At 45.8% G+C, this 18,161-nt stretch overlaps 1 protein-coding gene across 4 annotated transcripts in view; it reads left to right on the top strand.

Annotated features, from left to right (window-relative positions):
* The first annotated feature begins 5,410 nt into the window (after nt 1-5,410).
* Nucleotides 5,411-18,161, top strand: part of MAN1A2 (mannosidase alpha class 1A member 2) — a 145,954-nt gene continuing 133,203 nt past the window's right edge. For 3 of the 4 annotated variants that reach the window (XR_005104327.1, XR_005104326.1, XM_037388006.1), the window contains exon 1: nt 5,411-6,218. Coding sequence is in view for 1 of the 4 variants with exons in the window: in XM_037388006.1 (XP_037243903.1) it covers nt 5,911-6,218 (308 nt within the window). In the remaining 3 variants the exon portion in view is untranslated. The remainder of the gene's footprint in view (nt 6,219-18,161) is intronic. The other variant, XM_037388007.1, reaches the window with a different exon arrangement.

The raw sequence follows: 18,161 nt of genomic DNA, 5'->3' as shown, positions 1-18,161 counted from the left end.
ATAAAGCATGTGGCTTTGTAATTTCTAACCCCCCGATTTGTGAAGTAATCGGTGCAGTTGGACCCATATGCCTGCAGGGAGGCTCATTGAGACAGGCATGAATATCCGTGTGGAGGAACAGGGACGTGCAGATATTCCAAAACATAGCTGCAAGGAAGGGGATCTCTCTCTTTTCTCGCCAAATTTTAATCTGCCCTCTCTAGAATGGAAGAACACTTCACTATGAAATACGAAGCTGATTTCCAGGCTCCCCTGCAGTGGTTACCAGACCTGGGCTGGAGTTGTAAGAAAAACCTTAACCTTTCCAACACTGATTGATCTGCTGTTGTTCAGTGCTGTCCATCTCAGCAAGCCTGTGGCGATGGGCGAGAGGTTTCCTTAATTATGTTTCTAAGTGGACTCTGACTTGGTTTTGATAATGTTGAAAATCTTTGTCTTGACTCATTTCTGTAATAAGCTTTTGGCAACAGGAAGCTATAATTTATTTACTTAGAAATTTCTCATCTCCATTATCGTAAAGATGCCTTAGCAATTCTGTTTTTAGGATTGCACAAGTGGGGCATAAATCCTGTTTTTCTTTTAAAGCAGATTGTGCTTGGATGTAAAACGTCAAATGTGTGAGATTTGTGTCCATCTGAATGATCAGCTTGGTTTTTATTTCCAGGGACAACTTCAGTCATCAAGTCCCGTCATATGCAAACCCAGACCACCATGTGGATGATATATTTAACTTGTTACACAATCTCTTCCGTATGTTTAACAAGCTCCAGCGATTTAGGGTTGGTCCCCTCAGTGCACAACTACAGGCAACTATTTGGTCTCAAGGTCCGGAAGCCATGTTGCTCTTGGTCCTTTTTTCTGAGCACCTTTGGAAAACTTACTTTCACTCTCTCAGCCAAAGAACAGCAGTGCTACTGCTGATCACAACACACACTCATAGACCCACATTTTCTTCTTCAGTCTGGTATTTATGCCCATTTTGTGTCAATGTACAGAAGTTGCCATAAGTAAGTTCAGTTTTCATAGCTGCAATTTTACTGGTATAGTCTAACACTCTTTCATGGTTCCAAAATTTCCTTTTTGATGTACAAGTCCTTTCATGCCTTAGGGAAGCACAGAAGAAAGCATGGAAGTACTTGAAACGTTAATAAATAGGTGCTGGAGGCTGATATTATAGGCCAACTGGGTGTAGGAGGAGCTGGTGTCTTGGTGATGAATCAGAGATGCTGGGAGAGGAGGGAGGCATGTCAGGAAAGATTGGGAGGATGCAAAGATTGAAGTGACACAGTAAGAGCAATTGCAGACACAGAATTATTTTTCCAGAAGCACTTTGAATGGATGGGAAAGGGGCAAGACTGCCTTTGTGAGAACCAGAGCCCAGGAAGCAAGATAATGCCTCGGTGGAATAGTTTGGCCGAGGTGATGGATGGCAAAGTGCCTGTCTTTGATATGTAACACAAAAAAAATAATCAACAAGGTGTGGTTCAGAACTTGGATGTGAGGATGGAAGGAGAACCAGAGCAGAGGCCAGGCATGAGTTATGGGTCTGAACTAGGAGAAGGTTGTGTTCTCCACCTCAATCAAGAAAGGAAGTAGGAGAATGAGATCAGGGCAGTATTGATCACCCTGCTGTAGCCATGCTGAGGATGAGCAAGGCTGGTCTTCCTCACCAAGATCTAAGAGTAAGGCTTGTTTGGAACAAAATGGGATCTGCATTGGAGAGGTTGATTTGTGAGTTATCCATATAGAAATAATGGTAAAACATGTTTACATGCATTCAGCAGCACAGGGAGGAGGTATAGAGAGAGCAGGGAAATGGCCCAAAGACCAAAGTCTTATGGCAAAGCTTGGCTGCGGGTGTAGAGTCCCTTCCAAGGAAGTAACTGTTGGAGGGATAGGGTGAGAAACACGCAGACACAGGAGCCACTAGAGACCAGATTTCACAAAGAATGTGCTCGCAGGACCCCAGTCACCGTTGGGTCCGAGAGTATGTGAGTGCTGTTTCGAGCTGTGTCAGGCTTTCCATGGAACTTCGAGGCCAGAGGAACAACTGGAAGGTGTTTGGGGGAAAACTGAAGAAAAGGCTTTGCAAGTAACGATTGCAGCCCACGTGCCCAGACTGTGACACCAGAAGGGAGCACTGCAGTCATTTCAAGAGGAAAGAAGTGATACGGGGACATGGATCTGTACTTCCAGAGGACTGACTTTGCTTTTGAAAAATGTGAACTACCCTAATAGCTTTCCAGATATGTTGGTGTGTGGAAATACAGTGACTTTAGTGCTGATGATCAAGCACTTTTGCACCTCATGCTCCCAGATACATTAGTAATTGATCAAAGACAAGGCAGCGAGTACAGGAAATTTCTGGTTCTTGTGAAAACCTTTAGGTTTCAGTGCAGGACACTTCTGAAAATGGTCTGGGCATCTCTGCGAAAATACTAATAGATGCAGAATCTACACAGTGTAGCACGGGCTCACAAAAACAACAAATTCAGTATAGTTCTATATTTAATGTTGTTCAGCTACAAAGCACCACCACTGCAGCGTGGAAAATCACTGGCAGACTTACAGGAATATGCATATTACCCAGTATGACAGAACCAAAGGATGAAAAAATACTCTTAGACTTCGGTAAAGAGTAGGGAAGTCAAAACAAGCACAAAATTGTAGAAATACAAAACTTCATCATGGTTTAGACACAGATGCTTTAGAATTTGGAAAGGTCATCATAAACTACAAAACCTACAGAAATGTCACTTCCTTGCAATGAGCTAAACACAAAGAAACATTTTATAAAGAAATTGGAAAGCTTCTGCTTAGTCTTTTAAAGCAAAGAAAAACTAGCACTTGGAGGAGAAGAGTAAAGCAAAGGGCAAAAAGACTGAAGAACAAAAGTCTTCACGGACTGATCTTTTGCAGACTGTGCAAAAGCAATTTAACAAGTGAAGACTTGAACATACTTGAAAATACTTCAGTTTACCAGATCAAAACTAGAAGACAGCTGAAATGGCCAACAGACCAGTTGAAGCCTGTTGATCCTGTAGTAACAACACAAAATGTTAGGTGTAGCTGCTGTACTGGTTGGAGTGCATTGTGGTATCATTGATAATGCATCTCTTTTCGGGTATGTCCTCTCTTTGGTATTGCTGTCCCACACTGGCTCTTTGGTTTTTATCACCTTGTGGTGGAGTTTCTCACTTTATTTTGTTTTTTGCTAGTGCAAGACTAGTGAGCAGGGTCCAGCTGCCTGCTGCATGGCATTGTCGTGGGTCGTCTTTGTAAAAAACAGAAAAGGAAGCAAAAATGTAAATTGATGGAAGAGTTCAGCTGGGTGGGCAAATGGGAAAGGCCACTATCTCCGATATGTTATGCAAAAAGATCCAGCAAGGTGCGGTTCGTAGCTTGGATGTGAGGACACGGGCAGCGATCAGAGAGGAAGAGTTAATCTCCTGTGGAAGCTGGTCACCTTCACCTTTATCACTTAACTTCAGATAACCCGACTGACCTCAAGGGTTTATCAATCTGGATTTTTTTGACCCACCCCACACCCTTGCCACTGCATTGACCGTCAGAGTTTTTTATTAGCTCAGCTGCTTTTCTTCCCTGGAATCCTCCCAAGTTAAACTCTCTTGGGGCTTGATTTCCATAGTACACCACAGACCAGAAGCCCAGCACTAACCTTCATTAATTCAGCATGTCCAGCTGGGCTTGGGACATTTTTTTCACAGGCCAGCATAATTCCCCAAAGACTCAAAACATTTAGAGCAAAGTGTAAGACTGATAACAGACCTAAATGCCTGGTACTACTGTTGGCACGCCTGCCCCGCTCAGGTACCGGCAGCCGCTGTGCCTGGGATGAAGGGCACCCCAGCTGCAGGCACTGGCAGCATTGGTGGCAGTGGGCTCCCGGCTCTGTGCCTGCTCGACACATGCCTCAAGGCTTTCTCTCCCACTTTCCTTGTGTATTGACACCTGTAAACTGGATCGCTCACCCTCCTGCAGCTCAGCTGGGGCTGAGGACGCGGTTCCCTGCAGCGAGGTGCTGCCTGCCCTTCAATCCAGCCCTCGCCCTGCTGCTCCTGCCGCAACCCGGGGATGCTGCCTTACACCCTGGCAGTCCTCCCCAGCCCAGCCAACCTCAGCCCACCTGGCCTCCCCCCTGCCTTGGTGCTCCCTCGGCTGGGATCCAGCCTGGCCTGCCAGGTTGGCTGAGCACGCTCCGCTCGCTCCGTGACCTGGGAGCACCAAGGCTCCAGCGATACCGTTCAATCTTTATCCAGTGAAAAACATCCTGCTTGGGAAAGAGCTGCGGGTGTAACCTGTCTCCCCAACTTATGGGCATGCTTTTCTTTAACTCCTCTGAATGTGGTTCCTGCAGCTCACCCAGGCCTTTTATTTGACCTTTCCGTTTGCTTTTTGCATGAAACCCATTCCAGGCCGGGCAGCTCTGCCTGGCCTGCGTGCAGGTGGCAAACTGTGGCCGAGCAGGGTAAAGGGGTCACGTTTAATATTTGTAAAGGGTAATTCAATTATGGTTTCTGCCCATCACTTCATCTACGTCCCTTCTCATAGCACTTCTGCCTTGACCCTCGCACAGGTTCAAAGCGGTCAGGGGAGCCGGGTGGCTCAAATCACTGAAGTCACCAGCCCTGGCAGTGTTTCTTGCCGAGCCTCAGCCACACCAGGCTGCCTGAACGGACCAGAACAGCTGTGCCAGGCTCAGCCCCAGGCTACGCAGGGTACTGGCACAGTCCTGGCATAGCTCTTGTGACATGGCTGCCGTGCTGGGGACATGTATTGCTCCTTCGTGGGGCTGGGTTGGATCTGCACAGTGTTGTCAGAAAACGGCTTGGGTTCAGCTGCCCAACTGTGCCACCCTCATGGCACCGCTGGCCCGGGGCTGGCCCAGCACGGTGGGATGCGCTTTCCCACTGGGGCAACGGTGAGTGCCGGGGGAGGCTGCAGTGCTGGCGGCGCGCAGCTGCCCTGCCCTGCCTGCCCTGCCTGCCCTGCCTGCCCTGCCCTGCCCTGCCTGCCCTGCCCTGCCCTGCTCAGCTCTGCCCTGCCTGCCCTGCCCCATCCCATCCCTGCCCTGCCCTGCCTGGCCTGTTCTGGCCCTTCCATGCCCGTGCCGTGCCACGCCATGCCATCCCATCCCGTCTCGTTCTGTCCCGTCCCATCCCATCCCGTCCTGCCCGATCCAGCCCCATCCCAGTCCACCCGGCCCGGCCCTGCCCATCCCATCCCCATCCCGCCCCCTGCCGCGGGCCCCGCCCCGCCCCCGCCCCGCCCCCCCGCCGAAGGGGCGGAGCTCCCGCGGCCGCCGCTTCCTCGAGGCCCCGCCGCACGCCCCGCGCCTGCGCGCTGCCGCCGCGCCTGCGCCGTGGGGCCGGGGAGCGGGGCCGGGGGGGGGGCGCGGTGGCCGTTCCCGGCGCCGGCGGCAGCGGCGCGGCGGCGATGAGCCTCCGCCCGGCCCGGCTGAGGAGGGCAGGCGGGCGGAGGGACGCGGCGCCTTAGGCCGGGCCCCCGCGGCCCGTGTGCCGCTCGCCACTACCGGCGGGGTCCCGCGGCCGCGGAGCTGAGGGAGCGCCGCTGACCGCAGCCGCCCGCTCGGGCCCTGCCGGCCCCGGGGCAAGCGAGGGGGACGCGCGGGCAGCGGGGCGGCTGAGCACCCCCCCCGGGGGGGCGGGGGCCGTCGGGGCGGCCCGGCCCCCCCCTCCCCTCCCTTCCCCCGCGCCCGGTGGCCCGGCGGGCCAGGGGGGGCCGCGGCCCGGTGCCCGCGGGCAGGATGGTGCAGCCGCCCCCAGCCCCCGCGCCGGGCCGGGAGGCGGCCGGGGCGGGCCGGGCCGGGGCCGCCGGCCGGAGGGGCTGAGGGTGCCGCGGGCTGCGCGGCGGGCGGGCGGCGGAAGGATGACCACCCCTGCCCTGCTGCCGCTGTCCGGGCGGCGGTTGCCCCCCCTCGCCCTGGGGGCCGCCGCCTTCCCGCACCACAGGGCTACCCTGAGACTGTCGGAAAAATTTATCCTGCTCCTTATTCTTAGTGCCTTCATCACCCTGTGCTTCGGGGCGTTCTTCTTCCTCCCCGACTCCTCCAAGCACAAGCGCTTTGACCTGGGGCTGGAGGATGTGCTCATTCCTCACGTGGACACCAGCAAAGGGGGCAAGAACCTCGGCGGGTTCCTCATCCATGGCCAAGGGCACGACGAGCACCGGCACAGGTGGGTGCTCACCCGCCGGGAGGGCGGCGGGGCCGGGGTGCTGGGGGCGTCCCTTCCCCTGGCTCTTTCCCGTGGCCGTGTCCATCCTCGCTCCACGGCCCCGTGTCTTCCGACATCGTCGCGGCTCCCCCGTGGGTGCCACCTCGGGGTGCCACCTGGGGAGCGCTGGCCCTGGGTCCGCTAGCTGCCCGGCGTGGCTGTGGCTCCGGCTCCATCGTTTTTACCTTTTTCCAAGTGAATTTAGCATTCTGGCTAAATCCCTTCTGCCTAGCGAGGGCTGGGAGGATAAACCTGAGCTCTCCTCCAGGGACTGGTTTCTTTCCTCAGCCTAGCCCCTTCCCAGGGTCAGTCGTGGAAAGAAGGGGCTTAAGTTGTGGCATTGGTGGAGACGGTAGAAGTGACTGAAAACTCGCCACATCTTTTCTCTAGCTTTTATGTGTTTACTCAAAACAGCTGCTTGTTGCTGAATAGCGTAGTAAAACTTCAATCTGACGAAGACTTCGTGCTGTGATCCGGAGGCTGTCAGCCGATGACATGCAGGATGTAGAAATAGCGTAGGTGGCACACAATCGCCTTTCCTGGCCCTTAAAATCGCTTCTTGTAATGTTATTCCAGACAATTGGAGGTGCTGGTGGTTAAGCTTCCTTAATTGTGGTTACCAGCATAAGGAAATCGGATATAAAATAGCAGTTTGGAATAACAAGGGTGATTGTCATGCTGTGGATAGCTTTTTGGGGCCACCTAAGGCTTTGTGCGGTGCAAGCCTCTAAATGTTCAAGGCAGGGTCACGTGAAGTTAAGCCTTCAAAAGTGAGATTAAAAAACTTAAAGGAGGCTTATACAGTATCTTTGCATCTAACGTACTTTAATTGCTTAGATGCTTCCCTAGCACCTGGATCAACAGTGAAGCCGACTGATCTCTCTTCACTGTCAAAAATGTGCAAAATGTGATGATGGGTAATGAAATACATGCTTTTCCATACTCAAATTAGTAATACAGTGAAATTTAACAAAAGGTTACTTTTGCTGATAGTGTTCCTTTGAGAACAGCTTAAAGCGTATCCTATCGATTGATGTGATATAAGAACTATTTAAAGGTTATTTGTGCTAGCTTAGAAGGGGAGGGTATAACTACCTCATCTTATTCATCTGTTGTGAGTTACACGGTATTCGGGTTGTCTGTGTATTTGTCCTTAAGGCATCTTTGCTGTTGGATGACTTTGGGCATTTATCATGAGCTTTTCCTCCCTAACTGAAAGGGCATGGGTGCTTAATATTTAACAAAGGCTTCTTTTGTCTATGATGTGAATTGCTGGTGCGGTTAAATGTTGCACAAAACATAGGTTTAGACACACTCTAATGTGACTTAGAAGGTCTTATCTTTGTGGTCAGGTTTTTTTGTTTTTTTTTTTTCTGTGATCTTATTTCTTTGCTTTCCCTGTCGCTCTGGTACATACAGTCAAATTGAGGTTTTAAAATAGAAGACAAATGAAACAAAAGAACAGTTCAGAAATGTTCGAAACTCCAGCTGTGACTGTTGTACCTTTTGTTGCCCAGTAGATGGGCTGAAGAAAAAGGAGTTTGTTGATGCTGATAATTCTGGAGCGATGCTCTTGATTGACCTACATATGTGGGTCCTTTTCAGGTTTCTTCTTTAAGTGTAATTACTGAGGCTACAGCTTTAGTAACGAGGTTTGTACTGGTTTTGTCTGTCATGTACATAAGCAGTAACTTACAACTGTCAGAGCTAAATGTGTTGTGTGTTTGGGATCTGTTCTTGAAGGAAGTGGTAATCCCATCATCACTTAACTCTCCCAGGGTTCCTCCGTTAGCTGCGAATGTGTACACCTCCCTGTGCTGCTCCCCCCCCCCCCCCCCAAACTGTCCCTGTCATGTACAGTTTTTTATGGCTGCCTCTTGAGTTATTTGAGAAAACAATAGATATTACCCTTGGTTTAGCCCTGCAAGTGTGTTTTAACTACTAAAAAAGCCCACCTGTTTAACCTGCTTGTGAGACACTTGTGTGAATGCCGCAGCAGGCATTGTGAAGCAAGGCCATGTGCTTTACTTTTGGAGCAGCTTTTTTGGCTTGTTACCAGGTAGTCTTACCAACAGGCTATTTGCTAACTTGGTGCCATTGTGGTGACTGTTTTCCATGGAGGAAAACACCTGTTGCCATTTTTGTTGCTGGGTTCCTGCTGCTGGATTGGCAGCGACATTGCCAGACAGCATTTTGGGACAGTATAGCGGCTTCAGTAGTGAATTCTAGCGTACTCAGTATCTGTTTGGGATGGAAAATTGTGTTCAGCATACTATCAAGGAGCAAAGTTGTATGTCAGCTACTCCATAAGTATTGTTTTTTGGATGGCATTGAGGAGTTACAGTACAAAAGGTAAATTAACCTACTGGTAACACAAAGGAGGGTGCAGTCTTGTATGTGGAGCGTGATGATGGCTTGACAAGCTGTATTTCCAAGAACTGTGGGACTTCAGAAGGAATCAAGTCAAAGGTCATTCATGTGAAGTATACCACTCTATCATGAAATGACAGGTGTGTTGATTTAGTGGCTAAAGGTAAGTGTTTCTTCAGTGAATGCTGGTATTGACCTGTATCAAATGCTAAAACCCACATATCATTATTATGCTGCTCCCTTGGTATATAGGTGATAATATTTTAATGCCCATTTCCCCCTACCCCTTACATTTTGAGCTGTGCAGGCTATTGGGGCATGTTCATGTTTGTCTTCTAGCAAAATAAAGCGATGGTGTACGTAGAGTCTTGTTGTGCAGCCGTGCCTTAGTGGTGTTGGGTGTGCAAACAACCATTCTCCCTGGACTTTGTACTATATTGCTTTCCTACATCTTCCCTGCCTCCCTTAACATTCTTGAGTGTTTTTATTGTTATTGTTACAGTGGTTACTCCTTGGTGATGTTAACAATACACCTTCCACTGACCTGTTTGTTTTTTGGGTTTTTTTTACTGTTTCTGTCCCTCTTCTCCCCTTCCAGACAGAAAAAGGTGGGAAAACCCACTCCCTTCCTGATGATCTTATTTGTTTCTGTTTAAGGACTTGTTTTTGTAAATAAGCATTTGTTAAAGAATTGCAGTGTCCTTTCCTATCATAAAGAAAAAGAGCTTTCTTGTGAGAAGATGGTTAAAATCTGGAATAAACCTGCAATTTCTATTTTGGGAAACGGATGGGCTGTAGTGCAAGCTAATACTTATTTTTAGCTGTTCATATTGTGGGTAAGCTCTTCGTGTGCACTTGCAGGAAAATGCGTGGGGAACGGGTTACTAATATTGGAAAGGTGTACAGTGAGATTTTGCCTCTGGGAGGAGGGAGGGTGGAAAAGGCTTGTCCAGGACTTGTGAAGATATGTGCATACACATGCTTTTTAAAAATCAATTTCACTTCCCAGAGATGAATTTCTCTCAGTTTCAAATAGGATATTGCAAGGATTCTGGAAGGAGAGCAGCATGCTTTTGAAAAGACATCTTGTGAAACAAACTTGTGCATCACTCAAAATTTATTACGCTGTTTTGGGTAACTGTCACTTCTGCATCTCCCCTGCCACACAAAAACGCGTAAGGTGTTTCTCACTACCCTGTTACTTTCCAGCTATCTTAAGTATTTTATTGTTTGGTGCCAGTTCTGCAAGACTGTTTTGTTTTCATTCCAAAGCTTTCTTATGGTTTCTTGGCATCTAATGTAAATGAGTGAGGATGCAGATGCCCTGTAATTCTCTTGATTGATCAGATTTTTTTAAAATAAGATTATCTGTAATATGAAAATTGAGCAGACTTGTTTCTTTAATGATGTGTCAAGCAGCTGTTCTTTATATTACTTGACAAAAGCTAAGATGATTTCTGTGGTAAAAGTACATTAATCTTAGAGGCAAGGAGTAATGTAATTTTATGAGCTGAAAGCTGCAAAGCCACTTTGTAAGAGCACTTGGACTACTGTTGTGCCAACCATTCAGTGCCTCGGAACTTGCAGAGCTGTATCTTCAGCTGCTAAATTCCCGTGTATTACTGCAAGTCATTATTCCTGCCTGTGCCTAAAAAAGCCCTAAATCAACCACCAGCCCTTATGTTATCAGATTGATAGCAGGTGCTGCTAATCCCATTGACCGCCACAGCTGGCTTGGCCTCAGCATGAGTAGGTGCGGATGGGTGTAAGTCACGCCTTTGACTTGGTTCCTGTGAAGCTAAGGAATATTGACTTGTGTTATGCGAAGATATAATCAGCTTGGCAGTCTGGTATGGCCGGTTGTGGGTCAGCAGCTGTATGGCAATAATCTAAAAGTGCTCGCTCTGCTCTTGCTCAGTGTATGGCTGTCTGTGGCAGTAGCAGCTGCTGTCTCTACTCTTAGGAGGTGAAAGTAACAAAAATGACTCTGAAGACCTTTCAGTCTTAATTTCTTCTTTTCAATTGTGCTTTATTTTTTTTCCTTTAAAGAAATGTGACAGGCCTAATATCTCTTTTTGGATACTTCTGTCTTTGGTCTATATGACTTAATTAGCCATAGTAGAAGTGGGCAGAGGAGGTAGTTTAACCTCTGTTGCTCAGTGGGATCAGTGTCTCCTGTCATCCTCAGCCATGCCATCAAGTATAAAAGTGTATAAACCTCTTAGTTTTTCCTTTCCTGCCTTTACTTGAGGCACAGCTCATTAGGGTAATTAAGATTATTTGCTACTGTGATTTAGAGAACCTGTTTTCTTCCCTGAAAAATCAGGAGCTGGTGTAGTGTCTGGGCCCTGACTCCTGCTCTGTCCATTTTTTCCTTGCATGAAATTGAGACTGTCCTCGGAGTAGACTCCGCAGTCTCTCTGCAGTGTGGGTACTGAGTTTTAAGGTGAGGGGCTCGGTGTAGAAATGAGGGCTTTTTAGGGTGCAACGTGCAGGAGGTGCAGCTCCTCATGGTGATGCCTGTGGAGCTGAAAGAGGGCAGGAGTGGAACATCCCAAGTCAGGGTTCAGACACGTCTTGTATGCCTAGGGTAAGAGCTCCTGTCTGTCTGGTGTCGGGCTTCAGCTGCTGAAGCTATTACAGGAGCACTGCCCATCTGTACCTGGAGACTTTTCTCAGCTGGAGTTTTCAATAGCCACATGCCATTCTCTGTTCTGGCCTCCGTTTTGAGAAGAGGCTTGAGAAGCGATGCTGGTATTGAAGATTTGTGGGAGTTTGATTTGTCTTGATTTCTTCTGGAATCCCCATGTTGTACCCTTAAACCCCATTTGGATTTCACCTGAAGTTGTACTGGATTGCAGGAGAGGTACCCTCTTGTATTATTCCAAAGATTTTTCTGAAATTAGCGTGTTATGTTGTAGGCTGAGAAATGCTTTCATTGTCGAATTACAAAATGCAAATTCTAGACCATCTGTCTAGATGTCCTCCCTCCTCCCCCCCATCTGCTGAACAGCCTACATCATATGTACAATGATGCTTTCTTCAAGTTATCTTGCTGTACTTCAGTTTGTCAAAGTATTTCCTGTATTATGAAAAAGGAGTTGAGAGCTGGTGTTCTCCAGTTCTTATGCTTTCCAGGTTTGGTTTTGGTTTTTTTTTTTCCCCCAAAAAAAGTTTTAACTTGTAGCTCACACAGAAACCCAGCAGTGTCTACAAGCTGGAATGCAGTCGGGCATGGGGAACTGGCAGAAAGTCTGCCGGCTGGATGTAGGCCAGCTAGTGGGTGGGAGGCAGTAGCACTTTGGTTCATTCGGAGTTTTGTAGATTAAAATCTCAAAAGAACCTAAGTATAAATGTGGGTTGCTTGATGATGGTAGCAGTGTAGGCAATAGTAAGAAGCATGGCTAGTTGTGGGCATATTGCACTATAGGAGTTCTCCCATCTTCTGGTCTTCTCAATTTGCTGTAGTAAACGCAAATGTTTCAGTCCTCCCCAGCTAGTTCTGAGTGACAGGTTTTTGCTTCCTTACAACAAATGTGTGTAAAACTAATGGTGAGTTTGGTGACATCGTGGTGTACGTGTTTTCAGCACAATTGAACTGAGGCGGAATGCGGGCGAAGAGGAAGCATTTTGTAATGCCTTTTTTCTCCTCTTATGCCATTCCCTGGGAAGCCTGTAAAGTCCAAAACGCGGTCAGTGCTCGTATTCCACCACCCCAGGCTTTCGTCCGCGCAGCGCTGGGTGTTGAGGAGCCCGGTCTGATGGGTGGGCCGCCGCTGTTGGGGCTAGCAGTGGGAGCTGGGGGCGTGTGTTCGGGTGTAGCTCCTGGGATTTGTTCTTTTCACTACCAGTTGGAGGCTCAAGGGAGTGCTATCACCTGTCTTAATTCAGCAACTAGTTATCACTTTATTGCTAGAATAGATTAGATTCAGAACACTGTTACAAGTTAGCTGTTTGTGGGGAAAGGAGCGTTCAGCAGGCCCACAAGGTAGTAAGGCAAGAAAGGGGAAAACCAAGTGCCTTTCCCCAGCTGCCCCAAAGCTTGAAATAAAAAGTCGGAGGCTCTCGATGTCCTGTATGACTAACTTTTCTGAAGTACCTGCGTTACAATGTAGATTTTTACCTCTTACTTGATCGTTATGGCTTCTGCTATTTGTTGTGAAAGTCAGCAAATACATTTTACTTTATTCATTCTTGATACAATAAGGTAATACACTTATTCATGGGGGGGAAGTATTGGGAAAAGCTTTGAGAGCTGCAGAGTTCTGGCAATATAATGTTTGCTCATAAAATTTGTAGGCTTTTGGTTCCTTTTGTCTTTATGTTGTCTGATCTAGAGTCCTGTACAGAGCAAATAAGGTACCTTCATTCATTCATTCGCTCAAATAAAAGGTCAGGAGTTTCGGTATTATTTGTGTCGGTTAGTATTTGCAGATTTCAAAAAATAAGGGAGCTGATTTTCCCTGGTGAATTCTATTCTTGTTTTTTGAGTACCCAACCAGGTACACTGGTGTTTCTAAAACAAAACAAAAAAATTGGTAAGATATTTTATAGGTTATTTATTAACCTTTTCAAAGCTAGAGACTACTTTTAAAAGGCTGCTTTAGCCTTGTCTCCCCAGGAAACAAAGTTTATGTGGCTGTGCCATACGTTCATTTCTAGCGCTGGCTGACCTTGTGCTGTTCTGTTCCCTCTTTCTCCCCCGTGACATCCATCAGCAGCAAAGGGTGACCTGTCAAAATAAGTATGTTTCTGTACCTTGTAAATATCTCAGGGCTGGGTGAAAGATAAAGACCTTAATTAGCAATGGTGCTGAAGGAAGAACTGCAGCCATGAGCCCAAGAATCCTTTGTGGTACTTGTTCTGCTGGTCAGTCTGTGCCGGGGTAGCTCTGACCCAGCCCCAGCACGTGTCCTCTGTTCTTCCCTCATCACTGGAGAAGGGTGGCTGGAAATCAACACTGTGGTGGCAAAGGGCTGGGGTTTGTGGGGTGCCAGTAGTGATGGGGAGCATTGCTGAGGCGGTGGGAAACGTTGGGAGAGAAAGCTGAAGGCTGTTGAGGTGTGAAATACAGGGCTATGTATGTTCTGCTCTCTGCAGGATTTATTCGCCCAAATGTTGAATCATATTTGTGATTCTTTCTGCCTTCTTTTTAAAAATACTCTTATGATGCAAACCCATGAACTGGATTACCTTGCATATGGTGTTCAGCACATTAATGTTTTATGTGCTTTCTTACTTGTTAGCCACCTCTTAAACCACCGGAGGATTTTGTAAGTGCTTGCCTGACTGCTTGCTGCAGGGCTGCCATCGAGGCTTACGGTGATCAGGTAGCTGTTCTCTGTGATTCCATTTGAGAGCGCAAGCTGGAGGTTTTTATTTGGTTTAACATGACCTAATCTGATTGGTACGGCATGAGCAAAATCACAGCTGTACGAGAGTGCATACGATGGAAGTATTTTCTTGCTGTATGAAGTTTTAAAAGCTCTTAAATGAGGTTACCTTGTGTCTATTAACACCAGCATGCAGAAATATAGGTTTTCACATTTAGTATGTGCTGGTAGCAACTTCTGCAAGATGACATGCATCTCAGCTGGGGTTTAGCCCTGTTTGTAGGCCAGCAGAGCATCTGGGGTTTGCACAGGCAAGGTACATAAGTAGTTTCTCCCTCTCAGTAATTTTGTTACTGTATTTCCCTGGGACCTGCTGGCATGTTGGATGTCAGCATGCATGACATGGCTGGAGTGTACGGTCAGGCCACTTACGAGCAGGTGACAGTCAGTGGTAAATCAAACTAATCTGTTTTCCTTTTTATTGGATCGAACAACGTGCTCACAAAGAGTAAGAAAAACATCTTGTGTATGGGAACGGCATATCCCTTAAATCCTTCACTGGGAAGGGGAGGATGACGTCTGCAGTGTTCTTGCTCTGAATATCCTGCTGGATAAGTAAACTTGTGCTTTAGCTTTAGGTTTACTCGTGGTTTAGGTTTGTTGCTGGCAAAAATAGCTTTTCAGCATGTGCTGTGTCCTCGGCAGATGTTTCTTGGATATGTTGCTATCTTTACAAATGTATTGTGTTTTGAGTGCTATTTACTATTTTCCATATGCATATTAGGGGATCTGCTTTTGCTCCAGAATACTTATGTCCTTTCTGTGATATATTTCAATAAAATCATGATCCAGAGCTGACTTTCTGGACCACAGACTTCCTGGTTGTTTTAATTGCTTCTGTGAAATAAAATTTGCCTTATGCTTTAAGAACGAAACTTGAAAAAACACTTGCCACTCTCTGGGCTTGAGATGATAGAAGTAGTGGGAAAGATGCTTCTTGGAGAAGAGGGCAGTTATTTTTCTGGATAAGATACAATATTCTTCCCTCTCTTTTTTTCCCCCCAAACAAAGAGAAAATCCAGTCCTGAAAAAACTAGTGTGAACTAGTTTGACTAAGAACCATGTTTCTAGTGACCTTTTAAATCTCTTGTTAATCAGGTTTATCTTGGAAATGCTGAAGACTGTTTAATTCTAAACTGAATAATTGCAGATGATACAAGAATGTGTCTGTTTTCCTGGTGCTATAATCACACATGCTTAGTTTCCTGAAGGCATCTGTTCTGCTGTCATTGGCTTCTATTTGAGTGGAAAGTGTTTTCCAAATTATTAAGTAACGCATGTATTGAATTCTAAGTTGCAATCCATGGTGTTCTGGAGAAGAAAATACTGCAGAGGGGTGAGCTTTTCTGCATCACAGAGTTCTGGTGGTATAAAGGGTGTTCAGGGAATTCAAATTTCTACTTTTGTGAATAATTCCACCTTCTAGAGATAGTGGAATCTGTGGCAATTAAAATATTAATGGGTCTGTGAAACAGCTGTTTTCCAGTAAATAGGAAAAATCAAAACAAGTGGTGCTAAGAATTAGATACATTTTTAACTTCAGTTTTATCACTGTGTTTTGCATGTTATTTTAACTGGTTGTTGTTGCTATGAACTGTTAAAAATGCTGATTTAGGTACTTAAACAGTCAGGTTGAATCTTCTAACAGTTAGTTATACTTGTGAAATTGGTCCAGATCAGTGTAGTGAGAAGTTCATACAGTATAAATGTTATGCCTGTTTCTGTGTGAAATTAATTACTATTTCCCATCCCAGATGATGGAAGGGAACTTAACTGTACTGCAATAACTGCCACCCTGATAACTGAGATTATTTTTTTTGTAGTTTTATATCATGTCTGGGAACTTTCTCATATCGAGGGATGGATACCTACGGAAGGATACCAAGGTATCTGTATATATAATATCCGTAAACTACTCAGTGAAGTGGATAATCAGTTGTTATTGCTGTCACTTCAGTGCTTGCATGTGAGACTAAAACCAGTGGCTAATGAGGTGACTGATATTCTACTGGAAGATTTTATAAATAACTTCTGTATGAACTTGGTTTAGCTTTTTCTTGTGGTGATACTGGTGAACAGAATGGTTGGGAATAATTCAAAGTTGTATTGGTAACCAAAGCTCTTTTATAAAAACAGCTTCAAACCCCATCAAAAAACCCTAGGCAAAACCGAACAAAAAGGACCCCATTTACCCCATCATTCTTGGTATTGCTTGGTGTGAAAAATAACCACAGAAAAAAAACCCCGGTGATGGAAGAGAACTTTCTGACTGGCTTTTAGCCAGTAGTGAGTTGGCACTGCAGCATCTGATAGCTGTTTGCTGGCCAGAGGCGGCAATGGGAACAGTTTATTGACTCAAAGTCAAATGCCTAATGGTGACTTTGTTCTTTTGTGTGTTTTTGAAAAGCAGAATTTCTGAGATTGTGTTACTAACACTACACATGAACCCCAGGTCCTTGGTGTGCTCTGGCTTTTATACATCTGTAGTCTTTCGGTATGTTTATTTTGGTTTCTATAACTCACGTGAGCGCTAATTTTATTCAGATGGATATGCTATTGCAGTTATGCATAGTCGTTTGCTTGACACCCCCTCTCCCCTCTTTAGACATAATTTTCTCAGAATAGCATCTGGCCGTCACACTACGGTGGGACTAGATCATCCAGTCTGCTGCTATTACAAAGAAAAATGAGGCTTGACATATTTGTGTCAATTTGGCAAGATGCCTGAATCATTACGCTCAATGAAATATGTGACGTTTGAAGTGGCAATGTAACCAGCAGTAACTCTGGCAGGAGAAACTTGGGGCACTGCAAAGCAAATGGCACCTTACCTTGGTCTGGGGGGCTCGGGCACGGGCGTGAGCCCCCACCAGTCCCAGCACAAGGCTGCAGCTGAGGCCATGCAGGTATGCCATTTTATTCCAAAACTTCGTGTGCTCTGGGGTTTGCTGGTGGTGATCCTGGAAAAAGTTAAAGTGCCTTTTGAGTTTAAAAAGAAAAAAGCCCTGGTGATCCTGGAAAAAGTTAAAGTGCCTTTTGAGTTTAAAAAGAAAAAAGCCCTGGTGATCCTGGAAAAAGTTAAAGTGCCTTTTGAGTTTAAAAAGAAAAAAGCCCTGGTGATCCTGGAAAAAGTTAAAGTGCCTTTTGAGTTTAAAAAGAAAAAAGCCCTGGTGATCCTGGAAAAAGTTAAAGTGCCTTTTGAGTTTAAAAAGAAAAAAGCCCTGGTGATCCTGGAAAAAGTTAAAGTGCCTTTTGAGTTTAAAAAGAAAAAAGCCCTGGTGATCCTGGAAAAAGTTAAAGTGCCTTTTGAGTTTAAAAAGAAAAAAGCCCTGGTGATCCTGGAAAAAGTTAAAGTGCCTTTTGAGTTTAAAAAGAAAAAAGCCCTGGTGATCCTGGAAAAAGTTAAAGTGCCTTTTGAGTTTAAAAAGAAAAAAGCCCTGGTGATCCTGGAAAAAGTTAAAGTGCCTTTTGAGTTTAAAAAGAAAAAAGCCCTGGTGATCCTGGAAAAAGTTAAAGTGCCTTTTGAGTTTAAAAAGAAAAAAGCCCTGGTGATCCTGGAAAAAGTTAAAGTGCCTTTTGAGTTTAAAAAGAAAAAAGCCCTGGTGATCCTGGAAAAAGTTAAAGTGCCTTTTGAGTTTAAAAAGAAAAAAGCCCTGGTGATCCTGGAAAAAGTTAAAGTGCCTTTTGAGTTTAAAAAGAAAAAAGCCCTGGTGATCCTGGAAAAAGTTAAAGTGCCTTTTGAGTTTAAAAAGAAAAAAGCCCTGGTGATCCTGGAAAAAGTTAAAGTGCCTTTTGAGTTTAAAAAGAAAAAAGCCCTGGTGATCCTGGAAAAAGTTAAAGTGCCTTTTGAGTTTAAAAAGAAAAAAGCCCTGGTGATCCTGGAAAAAGTTAAAGTGCCTTTTGAGTTTAAAAAGAAAAAAGCCCTGGTGATCCTGGAAAAAGTTAAAGTGCCTTTTGAGTTTAAAAAGAAAAAAGCCCTGGTGATCCTGGAAAAAGTTAAAGTGCCTTTTGAGTTTAAAAAGAAAAAAGCCCTGGTGATCCTGGAAAAAGTTAAAGTGCCTTTTGAGTTTAAAAAGAAAAAAGCCCTGGTGATCCTGGAAAAAGTTAAAGTGCCTTTTGAGTTTAAAAAGAAAAAAGCCCT

Source organism: Falco rusticolus, chromosome 5, assembly GCF_015220075.1.
Source record: "Falco rusticolus isolate bFalRus1 chromosome 5, bFalRus1.pri, whole genome shotgun sequence".
Taxonomy (NCBI): Eukaryota; Metazoa; Chordata; class Aves; order Falconiformes; family Falconidae; genus Falco; species Falco rusticolus.
The sequence above is the reverse complement of the archived record's forward strand: the minus strand, read 5'-3'. Positions and strand labels throughout refer to the sequence as shown.